The following is a 27948-nucleotide window of genomic DNA, read 5'->3' as shown; positions in this document are numbered from 1 at the left end:
ATGATTGTCTTTCCCTTCAGTGCTCACACCTCCATGTTGTAGATGGAACTCCCAGATGGTATAAAACCCCTGTTGGTAATGTACACAACCGAATCAGGTATCCACGCTGCCCAGAAAGGAAGTTAACGGTCCGTGCTTCTGTTCTCAGCCACCCACAAGAAGTTCACACCCAACAAGGAAGTTAATGGTCCCTGCTTCTGATCTCAGTCACCAACAAGAAGTTCACACCGAACAAGAGGTACCATGAGCTCCCATATAGTATTCTGTCCAGGCAAGAAGATAAGGCCTTAGAAATTCATCTTCTTCAGACTTGGGCTTCACCATTTTCTTCTTCACCTTATATCTTCATGTAAGAAAGCCTAGTGCAGAAATCATGACAACAATCCAAACCCCTGATAAATGTCCTAATGCTCTGATTTGAGACTTGTTCCAAGGATTTGATCTCCTGATATTGGTAACATTCTTCAGAGTCATTCTGGAAGAAAACCACAACACAAGGATTATATTATGAACTGTGAATATTAGAATTGACACAATCTGAAGAAACACAAGTCCACTAAAAGTTGAGCCATCGACCAATATTGCAGAGGAACAAACTTCATCAAATGTCTCGAGGCTGGCAATTTAAAATTTTTGAAATTTATAAGTAAAGAGGTATTTGTGAACTAGGAAAACACCAAACACAATGTAAAAAACTGGCTTGAAAAGTTGAAAGAATGAAACAGAGCATTCCTTGTGTGTGTAAAGAGAATCCCATTAAGGTGAACCAAACGAATTTGAAAAGCCTTGTTAAATTTAGTTGTTTTCTCTTTGATAGGGTTGCCCCTTATTTCTGATCCTTAAGGGAAAGCCTCCCTTTTGTAAACCTGATGTACAGTAATAAAAATTTTGATAGGGAGAAAGATCCATCATTTCTGATTCATGCAGCAAACTGTTGTTCTTGCAAGTTAAATAGTAACAATAACATTCAAGAGAGTAAAATATAATACACTAAACGAACATACCACTGCCTACTTTAGCCCTTGAACACCTACGTGAAGAGCCATACCAGATAAAAATTATATTCATTGTAATCAGATTTACTTCACAGGGAAAAAGACGAATACCTTGTCAAATATTTTAATCAAATTGTCTCTTGTAGTAGAGAATGGAATTTCAACTGCCAAGCTTCGAAAATACCGATAGACTGCAACGAGTTCATCTCCCATGTATGTTGCCAGTATTGCAAGCTGGAAACCGCAAACCACAAAATGATACCGTTAACTTCCCACAGAAAATTAATACTTTAGTTTGCTCACTTTGGAGGCAGATTCAGATAAACTAAGACAGATTAAAAAGAACAGAACCACAAATTGAGATCAAACCTGATGATGGTGATTTCCACTTGATGGCCAAAGTGAGGCAGCCTGCACATAGTAGGTTGCTGCAACTGAAAAATCACGGCCTAAAGATTCCCATAGAATTTGTTGAGTCTTCTAGTGTAGTTGCTTATGATGGAAAAGCCCAGGTGAAAGAGTGCATTGTTATTTTCACTTATTCAAGCCCAATGCTTAAAGTTTAAGTTTATTTTTTATTTTTCTGGTTAGTAATGAAACTGCTGACCTTATGCTACCAAATTATGACTGTTTCTGTCAGTTTTGAAATTAATTCCTTTATCATCTTGTCTCTTACAACCAACTTAATTGCAGCAAGTTGTGGACACTAGTTCACTTTCATGAATACATAAAGAAGGCATGTGCTTTCTTGTTTCTCTGTTTGTTGTTCCTAAACTTTGAGACAGTAAGTGGCATAAGTTACTGCCCATCTCAAATTGGAGTCACCCCTTAATGCCATTTTACAGGTGTATATGATCTATTGACAATTTTTTCTTTCGTGTCTATCAACTATTGACAGTTGCTGTAAACAGAATTGGAAGACAAAAAGATATTGTGTTAAGAAGTTGAAATACAGCTAACAAAAATAGAAATAAATCAATATTGCAAATCATTTGTAAAAGATTTTTTACTAAGATGTGAGAATACAAATCCAACATAACGAGAAGGAAGGGAAGGGCTCATTTGCAGAAGAAGGATCTTCATAGAAGCTTGTCAAAAGGAAAAATGATAGAGTCACAACCTGAATATGATAAAATCAGATATTTTTAGTAATGATGTCATAACTACAAAAGTTCAGACATATATATATAGAGAGAGAGATCATGCTAAAATCAAGGCACAGAAGCTCAAATCTCTACTTTAAACTTTTAAATGCTTATTATTCCAGACTATTTAAATATGTGAAAAAACATTAAAGCAAGCCTTACAAAAAGATGATATATTCAAAACGTTAGTAGTGAGGAGTTCAATAACCAGAAGAAAAGTTTATGAAAGTGTGTGCATCAGAATACTCGTCTTTTCTGATTTTATGAACATACAATCGTATTTGCAGAGATAAAACAATTGTATCATATGATTGCAAATGTGCAGATCAAACAAGTATTTATTATTTATTTATATATAATTTATTATTTATTTATCATAATCCTTCAATTTATTTTATTTATTTATTATTGTTATTATTTGTATTATATCTATTATAAATAAAGGAAAACTAAAGAGTAAACAGGATCTAATTATTTCTGAATAAACTAAGAATGATCATTTAGTCATAAGAAATCATCTGTTATAAGGTTTACAACCAGCAATACAAGACAGTCCATGAAGGATAGTTGCATCTTTTACTGAAGAAAGGAATGAAGATTGCATAGACAACCATCACAAATAAAGCCAGCAGAGAGCTTACCACAGAACAAAATGCCAAAGACAATTAAGAACATAATAGGACTTGGGAAATCATTGTGATGGTCCATTAGGTACGGAGCTTTGGACACTTCTTCTTACAACAAAATGTTGTGGGGTATCACATATAATTCAACCATGGGACCTTGCTACTTAAAAGCAGCAGGAGACAGTCAAATGCAAGTACCAAGTATAATGAAGTTGCAACCAGCTGCAGGATTCCTTGAAGAATAGTTGCATGTTCAGTTGGTGAAAATCCACGATTTGCATTTGAGTGAAAAGTTAACCAAAAAGAATATGCTCCAAAACACTCCATGACTTGGAAGGGTGTCTGAGATCACTGTAGTGTTCATTAGGTCGGAAGCTGTGGGCATTTCATGTTGCAACAAAATGTTGTGGCTAATCACATATCTCAGCACATTTTAGTTCTGGATATGAAATGAGAGCATGTAACTTCATATTTACTTCATTGAAGCAGGATAATGTGTAGAAGGGAAGGTTCCGGGACATCATCTTGGGATTGGACATCAAGAAAATAATAAAAGCAAAGCAAATCAAGAGCAACAGAAAAACACAAGTAGGAATAACACCTCCAGCAACCATAGCGCAAAAAGAGGCCAAAATCCACATTTGATGGACAGAAGTTTTCCCCTTTTATATATTTATATTGGGAAGAAGATATCTACACATTTTGCAAAACCTACCATGTATGCCTTAAAAGCGTGTATTTTGCTTGATACTTTGCTCTGAAATTATATATCTATAAGTTCACAAACATTCTTGCACTGAAAATTTATTGATTATGACCCTGTTCACCTTCTTCACAAACCAAACAATCCCCTGCAAGTTATGGACAACCATGTTCACAGTTTTTTATCGACTTACCAGAAATGTAAACCAACACAAATTTATGTTTGTGAAAATAATTGTATATTGTATATATAGCTACCTCGAACATGCAGCAATTAAAAAACTAATGTGGTAAAAAACAGTATAATAGTTTGAGTTTCAAATCATTATGATACATTGGCAGAGTTTCTCAATATGTGGGGAAATGCAAGATGGATTCCTAGTTAGCCTGTGTCATGGGTTTCATGTATCTCACCAAATTGCTATTGTGCTTTCTATCTCTTCACATTCCATATAACTGATTGTCTTTCTGTTCAAGGCCACAAGTACTGAATAGTTGATCACAGCCACCGCATTTTCCTTACACTGATAAACCACTTGCAACAGTTCCCATGGGATTGCCAATCTAAGCTTCTGCCTTCTAATTTCTACACATTCCACAAAACCAAGTGCCTTGTAGTTTTGTGAGGTCATATAACAACAGGTGATGAAAATTTATTGGCACTGCTATATTTTCCACTAGATTGATGAAACTTCCAAGTTCAAAAGTTCCAAGAAAGTGTCTCATTTATGTCATTAAGCATGGAACATGGAATTCCTCCACACAATATTGATAATTTGCATGAAAGTCAAGCCTAAAACACCAGCCAACATTTGCTATTCCAATCTTGCTAGCATTTATCAGTCCCCAATATTTAAAAGTGCAAGAAATAACAAAAGCCAAGTATTAAAAATAAACAAGTAATTCAAATGTGCAATACACTAACAGAACTTTTCACACACCTAGTGGACCGTGGTGAGTTAATTAATAAATCGTTGGAGTTACAAACAGAGCTCTTGGCTCTACACCAAACTGCTGAGCAAAAAGGAGCGTGCAGATAATTTACCTTACCTAGATAACAATTGGTTGAAATAAAGCCTAGTTAGTATACCACTTGTCCTCTGACCAGCTAGGGTTCAGGACTGTTGAAAAATAAAATTCCACAACAAAATTACACCTTATAATAATTGTCTACCGAGGGATCTTAATCGGTTAGACAAAAAACATTAATATCTCCAACTGAAGTTCTACAATGAATAAGTTCTTTACCTTCTCCAATAGATGAATAAAATGCCTATTATTTTATGTGACAAAATGATTTAGCAGAAACAGTTCATGGGCCAGCCCAAGAATACAATTTTTGCAAGGGAATTGTCGATGACTCTTTTCACAACCCATGCAAATATTTCAAGTTACCTTCTCCAAAACTTCTTCATTTCAGAGATTGAGGGGCTCTGCCTCTGTATCCCGCTCCTTGGTTACACCCCAAGTATCTAGAGATTCTGCAAATAAGAAGGGAACTGTATGAACACGTTGATAAAAAACCTAGAAAGAAGCTCAAAATCATAGAAAAATAAAAAGCCAACACTTTCCACAGACCTAACATCAGTTACATGACAAAGAAGTGTGTGCATCTTACTTGACTTGTGACTCAGCTTAAAATCAGTTACTTGACAGAAGTTTGTAAGACTTACTTGTCTTGTGACTCTCTGCAACAACCATGAGCCGCCTTTGGAGAACTGATGCCATGAAGAGGAAGATGGCACACATACCAAACATGATTGTGATTGGGAAGGCATTGACCTTTCATAAAGAAGAAAAGAAAGAAAAGTTTGAGTGATTTCAAAACTTTTAAATGGTTTCCAAAAAATTCCATAAAACATTCCAAAACAAAAAGTTCCTTAGTTAATAAGACTTGTTAATCCTCGTTTATATACAATACAATGCTCCTGCTCATGACATCCATATTATAAAATGAGATTAGAAGGTCTTGTGGCCTTACATTGTAAAGCACAACACAGACAAATATGTTCAAAGGTATCCGGAAGAAGTTCATAATTGTGCTCCTAGACTCCTCAGGAATGTATTGTGATAGCATTTTCATAATAGAGGGCCAGAAAATTCCCACACAAGCCTCAAACACAAGAAACCAAGGAGCTGGAGACGCCCTCCTGGTGTAATGGTTCCACCTTTTTCTGTGCTGGTCTCTAAAAGGAATTGCTCATAGCAAGCACACAAAATGTCCTCAAATCCACAGTATGCTGATGTTTCATATAAATAAATTTTATCAGAAGACACAAAGGCATAGTAAAGCTAAGACATACAGTAGTTATGAGAGGAAGGAGGAAGGATCCTGCAACAAGAAGGAATACAATCTGCATGTAGCTCTCCGCCTTGACTGCTTGGCAGGCCAGGAGTCTAGAGGCAAGGGAACTTCCCAGCATTGAAGACAACATAAATGTTGCAAATATGAACCCATGAGGAATATCCTGTTCATTTGGGCTCAGAGCAGGTGTCCAAAGAAATACAAATGTGTACATTGAACCTTCAAATAAGGACTGTATAGCTCCCAGCAATGCAATCTTCTCATCTACTCGCCAAAATGAGCAACATAGTTGTCAAGACTAAACATAAGGAAAAGCTCTACCATCATCTGTCTATCTGACGTATAGTTCAAAGAAGGCAAGATATTTGGAGATGACAGAGTTTAAACACTTACCTGAAGCAATAGTTGTGGCAGCACCCTTGAATTGAGTAAGTAGATCCTTATTCTCCGAAGGATCTCCATAGTTCTCTATCCAGGTGGAGAAGAGAATGGCCATCCCTATAGCTAAGAAGCATGCTGTAGCATCAAACGGAGAAACTGGACCAAAGCCTAGAGTTTCAGCAAGGGTATTGGCAAACAACCCAGAGAGAATGGCTACAAGACCATTGCCAAGGAATATTGCCTTTGAAAAGGTGAATGATAACCATTGTGGATCAAAACTCCTCTGCAAGAAACAACAAAAACCTCAAGTGACCAGAATATCTTAGCATATGCTTTGCTAATTTTTCCTATCTTTCTTTCTACAGAAGGTAAAAATTGTCTTCAGATTTCAGGCCAACTCCAACATCACATTAATGAGAGAGAGAAACTACATGCTATGCAAAATAATTCTAAATACACCAGGTCTTTCAGTATTGCTGCATGCACGTGATGTAAACATGCAAAAACTACCCCAACTTTCTGTGCAAGATGGATATATTCATTACCTTGAAATGTTCAGCAACAAGCCATGATTCAAAAGCTGAAAATAGAAGAGATGTGGCAATGCCTCCAAGAATACGGCCAATCATCAATATTTTGTACTCAGGAGAATGCTTTGTAATACAACTCAATATATACGTTATGCAATATGTTATACAAGCCCTCTTCCGACCCCTACAGATAGAACAACATATTAGAACAGATCTATTTTATTAGTTATTTTTGTTCTCAGTAATTGCCACAATACAAGTGCACAACTACAAACCATACGGAGTGTTAATATCTTACTGTTTATCAACTAAAGATCCCACAATCGTGCCAAATAACATAGATGACCCGAAGCCTGCAATGAAGAGTCTTCCAATATCTCCTTTGCCGAAACCATACGTGCTGTAAAGATAGTAAATGTAGGGTCCTTGTAACCAATCTCCAGCTATGTTACAATGAAAAGAGAAACCATTAGGCGGAGGAAAGTGCCGGGTTAGTATTATTAGAATGAGTAATCCAATAACGTCCAATTCTGTAGAGTATCTCTATTTCATGAATGCCTTGTCAGCAGATGAACCGGGATATCAACCAACCACTTAACTTATTGGGCAAAACCAAAGAAGATTTACATCACAAACCCAAAACATCTAGAATTACGAAGTTAAATAACTACTGATTCAATTTGTACGATATCAATCCTATAAGCGTACTGATCTATAAACAGGTCAAATTACAACAATAACCCCTACTGATAAAACACGCATGGACAGTCAACAATATTTCCTTTCAACCTGGAGTTGGTTCACCAGTAAGGTTGAAAATATGTCAAGCCAAAGAAAGACTGCCTTTTGTGGTGTCGGGGTATGCTTTTCTTAATACTTTGAGTGAAAATGAAAAAAAAAAGTGAACTTTCCTGGCTGGATATTGACAGGAATTTGACAGCTATTGGAGCCACGACTTCAAAACTTGGTTGAAATTGGAAAAGGGAGTGGAAAAACTGTCTTCTAGCACATGTTGCAGCATAAATTTTTTTGTGTGATCCTCATTGAATCTTATGAGCCCTTTATTGATGCTTATATCATTGGTAGTCATAATTAAACAGGGCAAGGAACCTGAGGCAATTAGAATCTCATAGTGACAACCCAAGATGTTACCTAAAGGGCTTTAGCCCTCCTTCTCTGGTCTCTTGAGCACTAAAGGAACAACTCACTGAACTTTGAGCACTGAACCATTGAACTTTGAACAGAACAACCACTGAAATCTGATCATTGAATGAACAACTTCTGAACAGAACAACCGAGCTGTAAACAGGGTATAGCAAAATAGTGAATGAGCACTGAACAACTGAGAGATAGATTCATTGTTATGGTAGCAAGGCAGGTCATGCACAGCAGAAACCGCTGCCATTGTTATGGCAGCAGGTCGTGGAAGAGCAGTGGAAGAGCAGAAAGCAGAAAGCAGATCATCGTGGAAGAGTAGAAATCAGAAAGCGGTTTTGGTGAGGGAGAAATAGTCTGAGATATTTAGCCAGATGTCAGAGAACAGATGTCAATCAAACCAAAACCATATGCCAGACCAAGACCAAATGCCAAATGTTAATCAGACCATATGCCAGATGTCAATCAGAGAATCAAAGTGTAGACTACTAAACTGATTTAAAAGAAGGCCTATCAGCCTAATTATATGATGCATTTTATTTGTAAAAACATATTTCAAGTTGTCTTCCATCAACTGTTTGACACATGGAGGCAGACATCAAGGAACGAGAGGTAGGGATTGAATTCACAAAACAACTTAGTCCTAAGATTGTTAACAACTGATGAAGTTTTTAGGACGAGCAGTCAGTAGCAAGCTATAGCAATGACGACGTTGATGGAGAAACTCACCCACTTTACTTTTACAACTTATGTCCGCATGCTGCAGGGCTCCATGAATCCGAACTCCCTTGCAAAGGTTAGGCAAACCCACGCTCATTTGATTACAAACGGTTCCATAGCCGGTTTATTTTTGGGGAATCACTTGATCGACATGTATGCCAAAAGCGGTAGTGTTGAGGATGCAAGCTACGTGTTTGAAAAAATGCGTGAACGAGATGTCTCGTCTTGGAACAGCTTGATCGCAGGATATACCAGAGTCCGCAATTTAGAGAATGCGTGCCAATTGTTTGACAAAACGCTGAAACGAGATGTGGTGTCATGGACTTCTCTGATATCGGGCTATGACCAAAATGGGCAGAGCGAGGAGGCCCTCAAACTTTTCTTCCAGATACAGCAGGCTCGTTGTAAGCCGAATTAGTTTACTTTCGCCAGCACACTCAGTACGTGTGCCAGCCTTCAGTCCTTATATGAAGGGAAACAGGTGCATGGCCATGTTGTTAGGACTGGTTTTGAGGTTTGTGTCTTTGTTGGGAGTGCCCTTGTTGATTTAGATGCAAAATGCGGGACTTTAGAGGATGCACGTCAAGTATTTGACAAAATGCCTTAACGAAATACAGTTTCATGGACTACTTTGATGTGGGTTATTCCCAGAACCAGTTCGGTAAGGAAGCCCTGAAATTATTTTGTGACATGCAACAAGCAGGCATAAGACAGGACCGCATAGCGTTTGTCAGTGCCCTTATTGCTTGTGGGAGTTCGGCAAACGTGATGCAGGGCAAGAAGGTTCATGCTCAGATCATCGTAACTGGATTTCAAATGGATCCCAACATCGGGAATGCTATTGTGGACATGTATGCGAAATGTGGACTCATAAGGGATGTACGACAAATGTTTAACATAATGTGTGAATGGGGTGTTGTTTCTTGGACTGCAATGATTGGAGGGTATGTGCAAAATGGGTATGCGGAAGAAGCTATCAAATTATTCCTTAAAATGCTATAGAGTGATGTTAAGACGACCCTTTCACCTTTTCAAGTGCACTGAGTGCTTGTACCAACATGGCTGTTGTAGAAGTGGGCATGCAGCTCCATGCCCATGTAATTGGAACTGGATATGAATCATTCCTAACTATAGGAAATTCCCTTGTCTCTGTGTATGCCAAATGTGGGAATATAGACGAGGCAACTCAAATGTTTGACAATATAGCTAGTAAAGACTTGATTTCATGGAATACAATGATTGTTGGATTTGGCCATAATGGAAATGCCAAGGAGGCTCTCCAACTCGTCAACCTAATGTTAGATTCAAAGGTGAAGCTGGATGAAATCACTTTCCTGGGTATTCTCTCTACGTGCAATCATGTAGGTCTAGTGGATGAAGGATGCCATTATTTTGACATTATGAGATTGGAATACAATATCCCAGCAAAAGATGACCACTATGCCTGCTTGATTGACCTTCTAGGTCGTGCTGGGCGCATCCATGATGCAATAGCCATGGTCGATGGCATGCCCATTGAACCTGATGCTATGGTATGGAAGACATTGCTTGGTCCCTGTAGAATTCATGGCAATGTGGAGCTGGGGGAGCTTGCAGCAGAACACCTCATTCTGCGGGATCCAGAAAATGCTTCGACATATTTGCTGCTCTCAAATGTATATGCTGTAGCCGGTAGGTGGGATGATGCTGCAAAGGTGAGGAAAATGATGAAGGACAGAGGAATAAAAAAGGATGCAGGATGCAGCTGGATTGAAGTGAAAAATAAGGTCCATACGTTTGTTGCAGAAGACACATCTCATCCCCAATCAAAAGAAATTTATGCAATGTAAAGAGATTGGTAATGCAGATGAAGGAAGCAGGATATGTGCCTGACACAAATTTCGTACTACATGATTTTGAGGAGGAGCTCAAGGAAAAGAAACTTTGCTATCACAGTGAAAGGCTAGCCATCACATTCGGTCTTATCAACACACTCCCTGGAACACCTATTCGAATCGTGAAAAACCTCCGAGTCTGTGGTGATTGTCATATGGCTTTCAAATTTGTTTCCAAATTACTGTTAGGAAAATTATTCTAAGAGATACTAACCGATTCCATCATTTTAATGATGGGTTATGTTCATGTGGGGATTATTAGTAATTTTAACAAGGGATACTAACTGCTTCCATCATTTTGATGTTGGGTTTTGTTCATGTAGGGACTCTTGGTAATTCTAACAAAAAAATATAAAAGAAAATGTTTCATATTTGTCGAGGCCTTGTCTTAGTACTGGCATTCCCTTTATTTTTTTAATACTACATCTTTGGTCATGAAAATATAACAGAAACAACAAAACAAAAATATAGTTTATGTCTCTAGAATCAATGCAGTAAACTGCAAATAAATTTTTAGTTTAAAAGAAAATTCCTTTGAGTGTAGAGATCAAGGGTTGCGAGGAGGTTTTATCAAAATATTTCATCAATGTTTTGATATTTTTTCATCGTTCTTATGAGAAAACGAGGTCCTACAATGGAGCAGAGTAGTTCGGAAAGAATACTTGTTCTCTTAGGTTTTAATTTTAATTTGGTTAACCCTACATTGGCTTGTAGTGTTTAAAATGAGACTCCATTTTGAAGGTGTATTTTAAAGCAGATAACAGAGATGGGAGGGAAGTCAAAGAAGTGAGATAGGCAACGGGATTGTGGACAAATACAAAAGCTAAAAGGTTATCATTCGTTATTTCTAAGTGAAAGTTATATATCTTTCGGCACTGTGTCTGTATGTTTCAAACCTTGATTAGAACAACTGGTTCTCACTGTCAATTACAGAGGAGTGATGATGTTGAAAATGCATAAAGATATCCAGTGATAACCAAAATTTGAAATTTATGCAACAATAGTGAATAAGCTGGTGAATGTAGCTTCAATAGTTTTAGGTGATTCTCTTTTCCAAGTGACCAGTCATAGTGATCCGAATTGGATCCTAAAACAATCTCTAAGTTTTCATGACTGTTTCAAATTATGCTAAAAGATTCAAGTCCTAGAAAAATCAAAGCTAGCAGAAGGAATCCTTGTAATAGTTGCAGTTATGGCCAGAGCAGAGCAACGAGGACCCTCGGTCGAGCGCGCAGACCGTTGGCCCATGGTAACGTGCGCTGGCGCAAACTGGCAAAACTGGAGGTCAAATCAAGAAACGGGGGTGGTTTCTGATACGCAATTAGCACTAAAGCGCTAATCATGTATTGCAAGGCGTCCGCCTCAGTGAAGGAAAGCCCCGAAGCGCCCAGACCCAAAATTGCTATAAAATTTGGAAAAGTAACGCATTCGGTTCCATAGCGCGGGATTCCACAAACCGGCAGGATATCGGAAGGCCTCAAGGTGGTAAGCAGTTTTGACTGAGTCTTGCCTGATGCCACACATCGAGCGACACGCGTTCGGCGGATGAGAGAGAAAACCACCCGCATCAGACGAGTAAACATCGTGCAACTTGTCTGCCTGATATGAAGGACGACCATAGGATCTGGGGGGCCCAGATCGACGGCGGAGATGCATCCCGATGATTGACTGGATTTGACAAGTCAAAAAGCAAGATGACAGGGGATTTGAAGTCCGACGTGGATGATGAGTTGGCAAACGATTCATGTTTCGCGGGCGATCTTGAAGCAAACGAAATTAATGACCATTCAAAAATGATTCAAGGAATCTGACACCTAGTTCGTTAGGAAATAGGTGGCCACCTCCCTGCGAGGCGTTACCTAGTAATGATGACGCAGAGCAGAGGAATTTGAATGGACAGAGGTAAGGAAACCAGAAGGCCGGGAAGCGGAAACGAATAGTCAAAAGAACAGACTGGCTTTAAAGCCATGACCTGACAGAAGCAAAAAAAAACAACACAAGAAGGCAAATAGCTAAGAGTAGAAAATAGAGAGTAGAAGCCAAGCTGACCTGAAGGCAGCATCGAGCCAGACAGAGCCAGAGAGAGTCAGAGAGTCTATGTACTCCATAGAAGGCTTGAGAGGTTCAAGCAAACTCCTCGGCATAGGCCTGTCATACTACTGTGACCATCAGAGGTCGAATTTCAGTAAGGAGAGTTTGTGCACTCCATTCCTATTGACTTTTATCTGTTTAGTGAGACTCGAATTGAGCTCACTGTTGTAAAAAACCTGCTTAAAACATAATAGAGAGGCCACCACTAAGAGCTGGACCAAGAGACGTAGCCCAGGAGCATTGGGTGAACTCCTTATTAAACTTGTTGTCTTACATGTTTTCCTGTTATGTTTTCTCTAATTGCCTCAATGTCTGTGTATTTTGCAATCTTATCAATCCATTGCATAAGGTAACATAGGCACATCCATGCACATAAGTCTGTAATACCTTTAATTCTTTGTCCTGGATAAATTCTAGACCAAGTGGTATCAGAGCTCTAGGTTACTAAGGTTAGACAAGCTTGTGTTGGATCTTGTTGTTGAATGCTAACTAGATCAAAGCTTAAATTAGGAGAAGGAGAGTTGGCTGAAACTAACCCGAAAATTGGAAGAGTCTATTCTAGGAGGAAAATGTCAGAAGAAAATCCCTTGGAATCAGACCCCCAGTTCATTGATAGTTTCATGACCATGAGATCGATGGTGGAGGAAATGTATAGGGAATTTAAGAAAAATAGAGACGGAGATTCATCAAACTCCAAACAAGAGAAAGGAGTAGAAGAATCTCTCCTCCATGACCACTCAAAAGGCAAAGGGAAAGAAGAAAAATTTCTCACGCCTCCTAATAGCCCTAAAAATAAAAAGAAAACATCTTTGATTAAATTAGATGTTAAATTTGTTTTACCAATATATGATGGAGAGTTGAATGCAGAGAAGCTGGATAATTGGATTAGAGAGATTGATGTTTATTGTAGAGTGCAGAGCATTGACTCAGACAAGAGTAAGATTCAGCTGGCCAGCCTACGCCTTGGAGGCACTGCCTTGGTATGGTGGGAAGGCAGGACATAAGCTGACATGAAGAAACATGGTAAGATACTTTCTGTCTGGAGTGAATTTGTTTTTGCAATTAAAAAGCAATTCTATCCACTAGCTTACATGCAACAAGCCATGATGAGCTGGCAAACTCTTCGGCAACTAAAAGGGCAAAGTGTACAAGGTTACACCCAAGAATTTAGGAAAAAAGCTTTGATTCTAGGAATTTCTTTAGACTCACCTGAGACTCTGTTGAAATATATAGGTGGTCTACACAGCTACATGAGGCACACTATCCTCATGTTTAATCCCACTAGTATAGATGAGGCATCCGTTCAGGCTACGCATATAGAAGCAAGAGGTAAGAATGGGAACCCAGAAGTTGGGGGATCATCCAAACCCACTGCAAGCAAAAATAAGGAGAAAAGAAAACAGAAATGGAAAGAGAGGAAGACAAACACAATATAGAAAAGCAAGTCTTCATGCACTCACTATAAGAAGGATGGGCATGATGATGAACACTGTTGGATTCTGCATCCGAAGCTGAAACCTAAGAAGTTCGAGGGCAAGAAGAAGAAGACTGTTGCAGCTATTCAAAAGGATTTGGGGTTAAACTCAGGAGATGAAGCAACAATCGCAGCCACAGGTATAAAAGGTTGTCCGCTTTAGAGAATGCAGAAATCAAGAAGTAGGTACAGGAGCTGCTCGAGAAGGGGTTCATCAGACCTAGCACATCACCATGTGGGTCTCCAATTGTTTTGGTGAGAAAGAAAGATGGCTCATGGAGAATGTGCATTGATTACCGAGCACTGAATAAGATAACGATAAAAAATCATTATCCCCTTCCTCACATAGATGATCTATTAGATCAGTTGAAAGAAGTTGTTTATTCTTCCAAGTTAGACTTGCATAGTGGCTATCATCAGGTTAGAGTTGCAGAGCAAGATGCATGGAAGCCTGCTTTCAAAACAAAGCAGGGATTGTATGAGTGGCTAGTTATGCCTTTTGGCTTAACTAATGCTCCTGCTACTTTCATGAGAGTAATGAATGATGTACTCAGACCTTTTCTTAATGATTTTGTTATTTTATATCTGGATGACATTCTTATGTTCAGCAAAACGTGGGAAGAACATTTAAAGCATGTTAATCAGACTCTAGATGTTTTGAAAAGAGAAAATCTTTATGTTAAACTCTCAAAATGTGAATTTGGCAAAACATATTTGAATTATTTGGGACATATAGTAGGGAGTGGTGAATTGAAGATAGATCCCTCTAAGGTTGTAGTTATTGTAAACTGGCCTAAACCCAAATCTGCTACAGAAGTTAGAAGCTTCTTAGGAGCAGCACAATATTGGAGAAGTTTATTTTTAACTTTTCCTTAATTGCAACTCCCTTACATGCTTTAACAGGATTGAACAAGGTGTTTCAGTGGGGAGGCAAACAATAGAAAGCCTTTGACACCTTGAAAGAAAAGATTAGTACAACACCAATACTAGCACTGCCTGATCTTCAAAGATCATTTGAGATTGAAACAGATGCCAGTGACTATGCCATGGGAGCAGTGTTGATGCAGCACGGTAAACCCATATGTTATCATTTTGAGACATTTAATTCTACAGTAGTTAACTATCCCACATATGATAAAGAATTGTATGCATTGGTACAGAGTGTGAAAAAGTGGACACATTACTTAATGGGCAAAGAGACAGTTATACATACTGATCATCAACCACTTCAATATCTACACTCCCAAACTAAGTCGCAGCAATCAAGACACTATAGATGGATGGGTTTTCTACAACAGTTTCATTTAGTCATCAAATATAAAAAGGGCATACACAATAAAGTTGCAGATATGTTTTCCATACCAATTATAAATGCATCTACTATACTTAAGCATAATTCAGTATTGCATGAGAGCTACATTGAACAATATGCTCAAGATATAGATTTTAAAGATGTATATGCAACTTTAAGTCAAGGCAAACGAGTAGAAGAATTGGATTATCATGTTAAGGACCAACTCTTGTATCATTTTGGGAAGCTATTCATTCCAAAAACTGAAAGAGTAAAGATAATTCGAGAAGCACACACTTCTCTAATATCAGGTCACTTTGGTGTAAGTAAAACAGTTGCACAACTGCAAAGATTTTTTTATTGGCCAAAAATGAATGAGACGGTTTCTAGATATGTAAGAGGGTGTACCATGTGTGCTAAAAGCAAGCCCAACAATAGAAAACTAGGCTTGTACACTCCACTACCAGTTCCTTCTCATCCTTGGGAAAGTGTTTCCATGGACTTTGTTGGAGGACTGCCTAAATCTAGGAAAGGTCATGACTATTTATATGTTGTTGTGGATATGTTCAACAAAATGTGTATTTTAATACCTTGTAACAAACAGATTACAGCTGAAAAAACTGCAAAGTTGTTCTTTCAACATGTATGGGTTCATTTTGGATTACCCACTTCCATAATATCTGATCGAGATACCCGATTTGTTGGGAAATTTTGGTCAAGTTTGTGGGAATTAATGGACACCAGGTTGAAGAAAAACATCTTTTCATCCACAAACAGAAGTGGTCAATAGGACAGTGATCCAGTTGCTCAGAGGCTATTGCAGCAAGCATCCCAAACTTTGGGATGAACATTTATGTTATGTGCAGCATGCTTACAACCGAGCTAAACATTCTTCTACACAAATCTCCTTTCGAGACTTGTTTTGGTTTCACACCAAGGTCTCCCTTGGATTTTGTCTTTGGTAAAGACATAGCAGTTGATGGACACAGTGATGTGGACAAGGCAACCAAGTTCATTGAACAAATCCAAGAGATTCACTAGGCAGTACAGGAACAGCTGGAAAAGAGCCAAGCCAAGTACAAGGCAAGGCATGACAAGCATCGGATGGAGCATAGTTTCCAAGTTGGTGATCAAGTCTGGCTGTATATCAGCAAAGACAGAATGCAAGGTGAAGGTAAGAAGCTGAAGCCAATAAGGTATGGACCTTTCAAGATACTTGAGAAAATTGGTGAGAATGCTTTTCGCCTTGATCTACCAACTTACATGCACATCTACTCAGTTGTTAATGCAGACAACTTGAGACTATTTGAACCTTCATTAATTGAAGATCCCGAAGAGCAGAGTCAATTACCTTCTATTGATGATCTGTTGCCTGAATATCTTAATGAATTGCAGGAAGATATAGTTCTGGACAGGAAGGTAAGAACTACGCACAGAGGGGATGTTGAATACCTCAGGATTGGACTCAAAGGTTCGAAGCCCAGCAGTGCAAAATGGATAGAAATTGAGCAAGCGAGGAAGCAATACCCTCACTTGATTGATGCTTAAAAGAAAACCAACTTTTGGTGGTCCAAAAGCTTTTTCAGTGGGAAGGCTGTGATCCGAATTGGATCCTAAAACACTCTCTAAGTTTTCATGACTGTTTCAAATTATGCTAAAAGATTCAAGTCCTAGAAAAATCAAAGCTATTAGAAGGAATCCTCGTAACAGTTGCAGTTGTGGCCAGAGCGGAGCAACGAGGACCCTCGGTCGAGCGCGCAGACCGTTGGCCCATGGTAACGCGCATTGGCACAAACTGGCAAAATCGGAGGCCAAATCAAGAAACAGGGGTGGTTTCTGGTCCCCCTCAGTGAAGGAAAGCCCCGAAGTGCCCGGACCCGAATATCTTCAAAAGGATCAATGAAGTGTCTAGGAATTTCACTCATTATTCTTGTGAATGTAATTGGTGCAGTACTAATCCCAAATGATGCTCGTAACCTCCTGAACAACTTCTAGTTGCTCTTAAGAATTGTCTTACAAGTGTCCTCCTTTTAATTATCCCATGATGATATCCAAATTTAAGATCCAACTTTGATAGATACTTTTCTCCTTGCATTTGGTATAGCAAGCCAACGATCATTTATAAAGGATATTGATTTTGGATGGTGATATTGTTGTGGTGTCTAAAATCAAAACAAATTTCCAAAGTCCCATCCTTCCGTGGAACCAACAAAATCTGAGATCCATAAGGGAACATACTAGGTGTAACAACCCCATGCTTCAACATCTCTAAATCCACTTCTTCATCTCCTCACTCTCCAAGACATAAGTTTACTACAAGCCAAGATTTGGCAAAGGCAACTTTTGTAGCCACTAAATCTCATGCTCAATTGGCCTCTTAAGAGGCAACCCATTTGGTTCTACAAAAGCAACTTTCTACTTGCTTAAAATTTGATTCAAGTCTCCCTATTGTTCTGCAATGATCTCACCATCCTCGTCTTTTTCCATGCTAGGTTACCAGGCTTTGGATCTGGCAATCAACATCACGGACTTCTTAGTGATGTTAATCAACCTCTTGGCTTGTTTAGCAAAAATAAAAGAAATGGTCTTATTACCTTTATATTTGTTGATGAGATAGGGATTTCCTTCATTCACCAACCATAATTCATAGGAAAATAACAAATATGTCCCTTATATATAGCCTACCAATGACAACTTCACAAATATCCAATGTTACAATGTTACACTCTAACTTTTTATTGAACTAGCTTGAAATACATAACTTGAACTTACATAGGTGTGTGAACTACAACTTTGTACCCTTTTGCAACCACCTTGAAGAATATGGTTGAAGATGTGTAGTGGGCTTCAAACTTATTTATTGCATCAATGACTTAGAAATCATGTTCCTCTTACTGTCAAAATCAAAGCTAGTTAAAATCATGTTTTTATTATTGTTAAATCCATGATTGCTCCTATAGTAAACCTACCAATGGATGTTTTTGTAAGGCATGTACTCATCTAGAAGCTTTGTAGCAAGGAAAAGATACCCATGCCACATAAAAAGAAAGGGGCTTAACTAAGCGGGATTTGTGAACAATTCTTTCATAGGGATGTGTTCAAAGTCTTTCTACATGTCAAATGCACATGTTATTTTTGGAACAATGGGTAAGGGGTCATAAAATTGAGCACTCGCTAGAAGACCATCCATTAAAATCTTTCCTGAGTATATGGTTACTAAAGGGCTAAAAGCGCAGTTTGTAAAGGTGAAAGGAGATAGGAGGATAAGGATTGTGAATCCATAATTTAGAACTTATCTATACCAATAGCAAATGAGGGATTGGACATAGACAATTACTCTAAAGGATGAAATTAAAGGTTTTTCAATTAAAATGATAGAGGATTGGAGGATGGTGTAAAAGTTTACTACTTCAATGGGTAAAGGTACTAACATGTCCTTGATTGAGGAATCTAGACTCTTAGTAGACAACAAGGCAATGGGTGTTCCTCTCCTGATCCCTCTAGGTATGTTAGAAATCAAACTTAATTTGGGGACATCATAACGCAAATGCAAGCGTAGTGCGAATGAATTTAAAAGGGAAAGGTTGGTCTTGCCTCCAAGTTAGAATCCAATGGAAATTCTAGCTGGATTGGTTTGTGAACCAATGTGATGCTACCATGTGTTAATCATCTATGCAAGGGAAATGACCTTTATCTTGCTCATGTTATTTGCACTTTGACCATTTATGAGCTTATATGGCAGTTTTGTTACAAAATTTACTACCTAGTGGAGTAGGTTTTTTCCTTTTTAAATGGTTACATTTTAAACATATTAATAATTATATGATGCATTTTATTTGTAAAAACATCTTTCAAGTTTTCTTCCATCAACTGTTTGACACATGGAGGCAGACATCAGGGAACGAGAGGTAGGGATCGAACTCACAAAACAGCTTAGTCCTAAGTTTGTTTAACAGCTGATGAAGTTTTTAGGACGAGCAATCAATAGAAAATTGTAGAAATGGATGATAGCAATGACGAATTTGATGGAGAAACTCACTCACTTTACTTTTACAACTTATGTCCGCATGCTGCAGGGCTTCATGAATCCAAACTCCCTTGCAGAGGTCAGGCAAACCAACGCCCACTTGATTACAAACGGTTCCATAGCTGGTCTGTTTCTAGGGAATCACCTGATCCACATGTATGTCAAATGCGGTAGTGTTGAGGATGCAGGCTACGTGTTTGACAAAATGCGTGAATGAGATGTCTCGTCTTGGAACAGCTTGATCGCAGGATATACTAGAATCGGCGATTTAGAGAATGCGCGCCAATTGTTTGACAAAATGTTGAAACGAAATGTGGTATCATGGACTTCTCCGATATCGGGCTATGACCAGAATGGGCAGAGCGAGGAGGCCCTAAAACTTTTCTTCCAGATGCGGCAGGCTGGCTGTAAGCCGAATCAGTTTACTTTCGCCAACACACTCAGTACGTGTGCTAGCCTTCAGTCCTTATATGAAGGGAAACAGGTGCATGGCCATGCTGTTAGGATTGGTTTTGAGGCTAGTGTCTTTGTTGGGAGTGCCCTTGTTGATTTAAATGCAAAATGAAGGACTTTAGAGGATGCACGTCAGATGTTTGATAAAATGCCTCAACGAAATACAGTTTCATGGACTACTTTGATGGTGGGTTATGCCCATAACTAGTACAGTAAGGAAGCCCTGAAATTATTTTGTGACATGCAAGAAGCAGGCATAAGACAGGACCGCATTGCGTTTGTTAGTGCCCTTATTGCTTGTGGGAGTTTTGCAGACGTGATGTAGAGCAAGAAGGTTCATGCTCAGATCATCGTAACTGGATTTCAAATGGATCCCAGCATCAAAATGCTATTGTGGACATGTATGCGAAATGTGGACTCATAAGGAATGCACGACAAATGTTTAACATAATGTGTGAATGGGATGTTGTTTCTTGGACTGCAATGATTGGAGGGTATGTGCAAAATTGGTATGCGGAAGAAGCTATCAAATTATTCCTTAAAATGCTACAGAGTGATGTTAAGCCGAACCTTTTCACCTTTTCAAGTGCACTGAGTGCTTGTGCCAACATGGTTGTTCTAGAAGTGGGCATGCAGCTCCACGCCCATGTAATTGAAACTGGATATGAATCATTTCTAACTGTAGGAAATGCCCTTGTCTCTGTGTATGCCAAATGTGGGAATATAGACGAGGCAACTCGAATGTTTGACAATATAGCTAGTAAAGACTTGATTTCATGGAATACAATGATTGTTGGATATGGTCAGAATGGAAATGCCAAGGAGGCTCTCCAACTCGTCAAATTAATGTTAAATTCAAAGGTGAAGCCGGATGAAATCACTTTCTTGGGTATTCTCTCTGCGTGCAATCATGCAGGTCTAGTGGATGAAGGATGCCATTATTTTGACATTATGAGACTGGAATACAATATCCCAACAAAAGCTGACCACTATGCCTGCTTGATTGACCTTCTGGGTCGTGCTGGGCGCATCCATGATGCAATAGCCATGGTCGATGGCATGCCCATTGAACCTGATGCTGTGGTATGGAAAGCGTTGCTTGGTTCCTGCAGAATTCATGGCAACGTGGAGATGGGGGAGAGTGTAGCAGAACACCTCATTCTGCGGGATCCAGAAAATGCTTTGACATATGTGCTGCTCTCAAATGTATATGTTGCAGCCGGTAGGTGGGATGATGCTGCAAAGGTGAGGAAAATGATGAAGGACGGAGGGATAAAAAAGGATGCAGGATGGAGCTGGATTGAAGTGAAAAAATAAGGTCCATACGTTTGTTGCAGAAGACACATCGCATCCCCAATCAAAATAAATTTATGCAATGGTAGAGGGATTGGTAATGCAGATGAAGGAAGAAGGATATGTGCCCGACACAAATTTCGTACTGCATGATTTTGAGGAGGAGCTCAAGGAAAAGAAACTTTTCTATCATAGTGAAAGGCTAGCCATCGCATTCGGTCTTATCAGCACACTCATTGGAACACCTATTCGAATTGTGAAAAACCTCTGAGTCTGTGGGGATTGTCATACGGCTTTCAAATTTGTTTCCAAAATTACTGTTAGGAAAATTATTCTAAGAGATACTAACCGATTCCATCATTTTAATGATTGGTTATGTTCGTGTGGGGATTATTGGTAATTTTAACAAGGGATACTAACTGCTTCCATCATTTTGATGTTGGGTTCTGTTAATCTAGGGAATCTTGGTAATTCTAACAACAAAATATAAAAGAAAATGTTTCATATTTGTCAAGGCCTTGTCTTAGTACTGGAGTTCCCTTTATTTTTTTAATACTACATCTTTGGTCTTGAAAATATAATAGAAACAACAGAACAAAAATATAGTTTCTGTCTCTAAAATCAATGCAGTAAACTGCAAATAAATTTTTAGTTTAAAATAAAATTCCTTTGAGTGTAGAGATCAAGGGTTGCGAGGAGGTTTTATCAAAAGATTTCATCAACGTTTTGATATTTTTATCGTTCTTATGAGAAAATGAGGTCCTACAATAGAGAAGAGTAGTTCGGAAAGAATACTTGTACTCTTAGGTTTTAATTTTAATTTGGTTAACCCTACGCTGGCTTGTAGTGTTCAAAATGAGACTCCATTTTGAAGGTGGATTTTAAAGCAGATAACAGAGATGAGAGGGAAGTCAAAGAAGTGAGATGGGCAACGGGATTGTGGACAAATACAACAGCTAAAAGGTTATCATTCGTTATTTCTAAGTGAAAGTTATATATCTTACTGCACTGTGTTTGTATGTTTCAGACCTTGATTAGAACAACCGGTTCTCCCTGTCAATTACAGAGGAGTGATGATGCCGAAAATGCATAAAGATATCCAGGCATAACCAAAATTTGAAATTTCTGCAACAAGAGTGAATAAGCTGGTGAGTATAGCTTCAATAGCTTTAGGTGATTCTCTTTTCCATGTGACCAGTCATAGATAACTGCCCATGTGGTGTGCTAGTCACCTGGGTCCTCTATAATACACAATGGGACTATTGTTCAACGAGGCATCTTGCATTGGGTGATATCACTCTTTTGCCAAGGGAATTTCCATTTTGATTGGAGCATCTGGAACATGATTTAGAAAATAAGTTTGGAAAATTCCTTAATTAGGATCTAGTTTCTTATAGAGAATTAGCAAGTATGAGGTTGACAGTCATATAATTCAGCGTGAAAGTATTTCTAATCAAGGACAAATCTCCTATTATGCTCTTCTCCTTGAAATCTTTTATAACCAAAAATTGATCCCAGGTAAAAGTGTTGTAGCTTTGACCATGTTATTAATAGATATTGCAGTTCCTAATTAAAAAGAATATGTCCTACTAGAGTTGTGTTGTCCTTTCCCAGATGTGCATGACAATTGGTAACCAATAACATGGTATAGATTGCAGAAAAAGACTAAGACGGTGCACAAAAGTATATATATTACTTATGGCGGAAGTAGAAAGGGCTAGATATCTCTTTCATCAATCCTCGTATTCATCTTCCATCTAAGATGAATATTTATATCTACAAAAGGATGGGAACCCTATGTTGGTTTGTCCAAGGAAATTTGTTGTATGTTTCAATCGATGTATGTAGTGGTGTAATGATCACTGAAAATATTTGAAAGAATTTTACATAATTAATACTGAAAAGCAACTACACAACTTCTTATTCTATATGATTCAGGAGCCTTGGCTATTTTCGAATGGTGTGCACTTTTGCTTGACCTATCCTGAGTTGATCTCAACCAACAATGAATCCAAGAATAGTAACCGTCTAAAAATATTCACAACTTCTTCATATTCTATTATGACCTTTTGTCCTCAAGAATATACTCTTGCCTCATATCACCTAAGTGCTCCACCCAAGTCTTATTGTAGACAAATATATCCTTCAATTACATATCTTCAAAAGGATCAATGAAGTGTCCAGGAATTTCACTCATTATTCTCGTGAATGTGATTGGTGCAGTACTAAGCCCAAATGATGCTCGTAACCTCCCGAACAACTTCTAGTTGCTCTTAAGAATTGTCTTACAAGTGTCCTCCTTTTAATTATCCCATGATGATATCCAAATTTAAGATCCAACTTTGATAGATACTTTTCTCCTTGCATTTGGTATAGCAAGCCAATGATCGTTTATAAAGGATATTGATTCTGGATGGTGATATTGTTGTGGTGTCTAAAATCAAAACAAATTTCCAAAGTCCCATCCTTCCATGGAACCAACAAAATTGGAGATCCATAAGGGAACATACTAGGTGTAACAACCCCATGCTTCAACATCTCTAAATCCACTTCTTCATCTCCTCACTCTCCAAGACACAAGTTTAGTACAAGCCAAGATTTGGCAAAGGCAACTTTTGTAGCCACTAAATCTCATGCTCAATTGGCCTCTTAAGAGGCAACCCATTTGGTTCTAAAAAAGCAACTTTCTACTTGCTTAAAATTTGATTGAAGTCTCCCTATTGTTCTGCAATGATCTCACCATCCTCGTCTTTTTCCATTCCAAGTTTCCAGGCTTTGGATCTGGCAATCAAAATCAAGGACTTCTTAGTGATGTTAATCAACCTCTTGGCTTGTTTAGCAAAAATAAAAGAAATGGTCTTATTACCTTTATAATTGTTGATGAGATCGGGATTTCCTTCATTCACCAACCATAATTCATAGGAAAATGACAAATATGTCCCTCATATAAAGCCTACCAATGACAACTTCACAAATATCCAATGTCACAATGTTACACTCTAACTCTTCAATGAACTAGCTTGAAATGCATAACTTGAACTTACATAGGTGTGTGAACTACAATTTTGTGCCCTTTTGCAACCATCTTGAAGAATATGGTTGAAGATGTGTAGTAGGCTTCAAACTTATTTATTGCATCAATGACTTAGAAATCATGTTCCTCTTACTGTCAAAATCAAAGCTAGTTAAAATCATGTTTTTTTTATTGTTAAATCCATGATTGCTCCTATAGCAAACCTACCAATGGATGTTTTTGTAAGGCCTGTACTCATCTAGAAGCTTTATAGCAAGGAAAAGATACCCATGCCACATAAAAAGAAAGGGGCTTAACTCAGTGGGATTTGTGAACAATGCTTTCATAGGGATGTGTTCAAAGTGTTTCTAAATGTCAAATGCACATGTTATTTTTGGAACAATGTGTAAGGGGTCATAAAATTGAGCACTCGCTAGAAGACCATCCATTAAAATCTTTCCTAAGTATATGTGTACTAAAGGGCTAAAAGCCAGCATGGTTCTCAGTTTGTAAAGGTGAAAAGAGATAGGAGGATAAGGATTGTGAATCCATAATCTAGAACGTATCTATACCAATAGCAAATGAGGGATTGGACATAGACAATTACTCTAAAGGATGAAATTAAAGGTTTTTCAATTAAAATGATAGAGGATTGGAGGATGGTGTAAAAGTTTACTACTTCAATGGGTAAAGGTACTAACATGTCCTTGATTGAGGAATCTAGACTCTTAGTCTACAACAAGGCAATGGGTGTTCCTCTCCTAGTCTCTCTAGGTATGTTAGAAATCAAACTTAATTTGGGGACATAATAATGCAAATGCAAGCATAGTGCGAATGAATTTAAAAGGGAAATGTTGGTCTTGCCTCCAAGTTAGAATCCAATGGAAATTCTAGCTGGATTGGTTTGTGAACCGGTGTGATGCTACCATGTGCTAATCATCTATGCAAGGGAAATGACCTTTATCTTGCTCATGTTATTTGCGCTTTGACCATTTATGAGCTTATATGGCAATTTTGTTACAAAATTTACTACCTAGTGGAGTAGGTTTTTTCCTTTTTAAATGGTTACATTTTAAACATATTAATAATTATATGATGCATTTTATTTGTAAAAACATCTTTCAAGTTTTCTTCCATCAACTGTTTGACACATGGAGGTAGACATCAGCGAACGAGAGGTAGGGATTGAACTCAGAAAACAGCTTAGTCCTAAGATTGTTTAACATCTGGTGAAGTTTTTAGGACGAGCAATCAGTAGCAAGTTGTAGCAATGGATGATAGCAATGATGACGTTGATGGAGAAACCCACACACTTTACTTTTTCAACTTATGCCTGCATGCTGCAGGGGTCCATGAATCCGAACTCCCTTGCAGAGGTCAGGAAAACCCACGCCCACTTGATTACAAACGGTTCCATAGCCAGTCTGTTTCTGGGGAATCACCTAATCGACATGTATGTCAAATGCGGTAGTGTTGAGGATGCAGGCTACGTGTTTGACAAAATGCGTGAACGAGATGTCTCATCTTGGAACAGCTTGATCGCAGGATATACCAGAGTCGGCGATTTAGAGAATGCGCACCAACTGTTTGACAAAATGCTGAAACGAGATGTGGTGTCATGGACTTCTCTGATATCGGGCAATGACCAGAATGGGAAGAGCGAGGAGGCCCTCAAACATTTCTTCCAGATGCGGCAGGATGGCTGTAAGGCGAATCAGTTTACTTTCGCCAGTACACTCAGTACGTGTGCTAGCCTTCAGTCCTTATATGAAGGAAAACAAGTGCATGGCCATGCTGTTAGGACTGGCTTTGAGGCTAGTGTCTTTGTTGGGAGTGCCCTTGTTGATTTATATGCAAAATGCGGGACTTTAGAGGATGCACGTCAGGTGTTTGACAAAATGCCTCAATGAAATACAATTTCATGACTACGTTGATGGTGGGTTATGCCCAGAACTAGTTCGGTAAGGAAGCCCTGAAATTATTTTGTGACATGCAACAAGCAGGGATAAGACAGGACCGCATAGTGTTTTTCAGTGCCCTTATTGCTTGTGGGAGTTTGGCAGACGTGATGCAGGGCAAGAAGGTTCATGCTCAGATCATCGTAACTGGATTTCAAATGGATCCCAACATCGGGAATGCTATTGTGGACAGGTATGCGAAATGTGGACTCGTAAGGAATGCACGAAAAATGTTTAACATAATGTGTGAATGGGATGTTGTTTCTTGGAATGCAATGATTGGAGGGTATGTGCAAAATGGGTATGCGGAAGAAGCTATCAAATCATTCCTTAAAATGCTACAGAGTGATGTTAAGCCAAACCTTTTCACCTTTTCAAGTGCACTGAGTGCTTGTGCCAACATGGTTGTTCTAGAAGCGGGCATGCAGCTCCACGCCCATGTAATTGGAACTGGATATGAATCATTCCTGACTGTAGGAAATTCCCTTGTCTCTGTGTATGCCAAATGTGGGAATATAGACCAGGCAACTCGAATGTTTGACAATATAGCTAGTAAAGACTTGATTTCATGGAATACAATGATTGTTGGATATGGCCAGAATGGAAATGCCAAGGAGGCTCTCCAACTCGTCAACCTGATGTTAGATTCAAAGGTGAAGCCGGATGAAATCACTTTCCTGGGTATTCTCTCTACGTGCAATCATGCAGGTCTAGAGGATGAAGGATGCCATTATGTTGACATTATGAGACTGGAATACAATATCCCATCAAAAGCTGACCACTATGCCTGCTTGATTGACCTTTTGGGTCATGATGGGCGCATCCATGATGCAGTAGCCATGGTCGATGGCATGCCCATTGAACCTGATGCTGTGGTATGGAAAGCATTGGTTGGTGCCTGCAGAATTCATGGCAATGTGGAGCTGGAGGAGCGTGCAGCAGAACACCTCATTCTGCGGGATCCAGAAAATGCTTCGACATATGTGCTACTCTCAAATGTATATGCTGCAGCCGCTAGGTGGGATGATGCTGCAAATGTGAGGAAAATGATGAAGGACAAAGGAATAAAAAAGGATGCAAGATGCAGCTGGATAGAAGTGAAAAATAAGGTCCATAAGTTTGTTGCAGAAGACACATCACGTCCCCAATCAAAAGAAATTTATGCAATGGTAGAGAGATTGGTAATGAAGATGAAGGAAACAGGATATGTACCTGACACAAATTTCGTACTGCATGATTTTGAGGAGGAGCTCAAGGAAAAGAAACTTTGCTATCATAGTGAAAGGCTAGCCATCACATTCGGTCTTATCAGTACACTCCCTGGAACACCTATTCGGATTGTGAAAAACCTCCAAGTCTGTGGTGATTGTCATACGGCTTTCAAATTTGTTTCCAAAATTACTGTTAGGAAAATTATTCTAAGAGATACTAACCGATTCCATCATTTTAATTATGGGTTATGTTCATGTGGGGATTATTGGTAATTTTAACAAGGGATACTAATTGCTTCCATCATTTTCATGTTGGGTTTTGTTCATATAGGGACTCTTGGTAATTCTAACAACAAAATATAAAAGAAAATGTTTCATATTTGTCAAGGCCTTGTCTTAGTACTGGCGTTCCCTTTATTTTTTTAATACTACATCTTTGGTCATGAAAATATAATAGAAACAACAGAACAAAAATATCGTTTATGTCTCTAGAATCAATGCAGTAAACTACAAATAAATTTTTAGTTTAAAAGAAAATTCCTTTGAGTGTATAGATCAAGGGTTGCGAGGAGGTTTTATCAAAAGATTTCATCAATGTTTTGATATTTTTGTTGTTCTTATGAGAAAACGAGGTCCTACAATAGAGAAGAGTAGTTCGGAAAGAATACTTGTACTCTTAGGTTTTAGTTTTAATTTGGTTAACC

The 27948-nt window shown here is 38.5% G+C and overlaps 1 protein-coding gene, 1 long non-coding RNA gene and 3 pseudogenes across 2 annotated transcripts; 3 read left to right on the top strand and 2 right to left on the bottom strand.

Moving 5' to 3' along the window:
• Positions 1-4418: 4418 nt before the first annotated feature.
• Positions 4419-5598, bottom strand: LOC149224870 (uncharacterized). The gene is made up of 3 exons (XR_016249109.1): positions 5450-5598; positions 5142-5250; positions 4419-4949 (listed from the first exon to the last, which is right to left on the bottom strand). It is a non-coding gene; the product is annotated as an uncharacterized LOC149224870 (long non-coding RNA).
• Positions 5599-5902: 304 nt separating this feature from the next.
• On the bottom strand, positions 5903-8089 carry LOC149224869 (uncharacterized). Its single transcript, XM_089388301.1, has 4 exons — positions 8072-8089; positions 6983-7227; positions 6700-6868; positions 5903-6437 (listed from the first exon to the last, which is right to left on the bottom strand). The coding sequence occupies exons 1-4, from the start codon at positions 8087-8089 to the stop codon at positions 6105-6107; spliced, it is 765 nt and encodes a 254-aa protein (XP_089244427.1). The 3' UTR covers positions 5903-6104.
• A 453-nt stretch (positions 8090-8542) lies between these two features.
• Positions 8543-10388, top strand: LOC149224868 (pentatricopeptide repeat-containing protein At2g13600 pseudogene; annotated as a pseudogene).
• Positions 10389-19302: 8914 nt separating this feature from the next.
• LOC149224867 (pentatricopeptide repeat-containing protein At2g13600 pseudogene) lies at positions 19303-21333 on the top strand (annotated as a pseudogene).
• Positions 21334-25361: 4028 nt separating this feature from the next.
• On the top strand, positions 25362-27517 carry LOC149224866 (putative pentatricopeptide repeat-containing protein At3g13770, mitochondrial pseudogene; annotated as a pseudogene).
• The last annotated feature ends 431 nt before the right edge of the window (positions 27518-27948 follow it).

The sequence above is a fragment of the Pinus tabuliformis genome, chromosome Q, assembly GCF_031772625.1.
Source record: "Pinus tabuliformis cultivar Carrire ecotype Pingquan chromosome Q, CPIR1, whole genome shotgun sequence".
Lineage (NCBI taxonomy): Eukaryota > Viridiplantae > Streptophyta > Pinopsida > Pinales > Pinaceae > Pinus > Pinus tabuliformis.
Note: the sequence above shows the minus strand (reverse complement) of the source record. Positions and strands in the feature narration are given on the sequence as shown.

Coding starts and splice junctions, on each gene's coding strand:
- LOC149224869 (XM_089388301.1), bottom strand. Junction 6,869..6,982: donor GGATCTTTAGTTGATAAACA/GTAAGATATTAA, acceptor TTCTATCTGTAG/GGGTCGGAAGAGGGCTTGTA. Junction 6,438..6,699: donor TTGTTGCTGAACATTTCAAG/GTAATGAATATA, acceptor TGTTTCTTGCAG/AGGAGTTTTGATCCACAATG.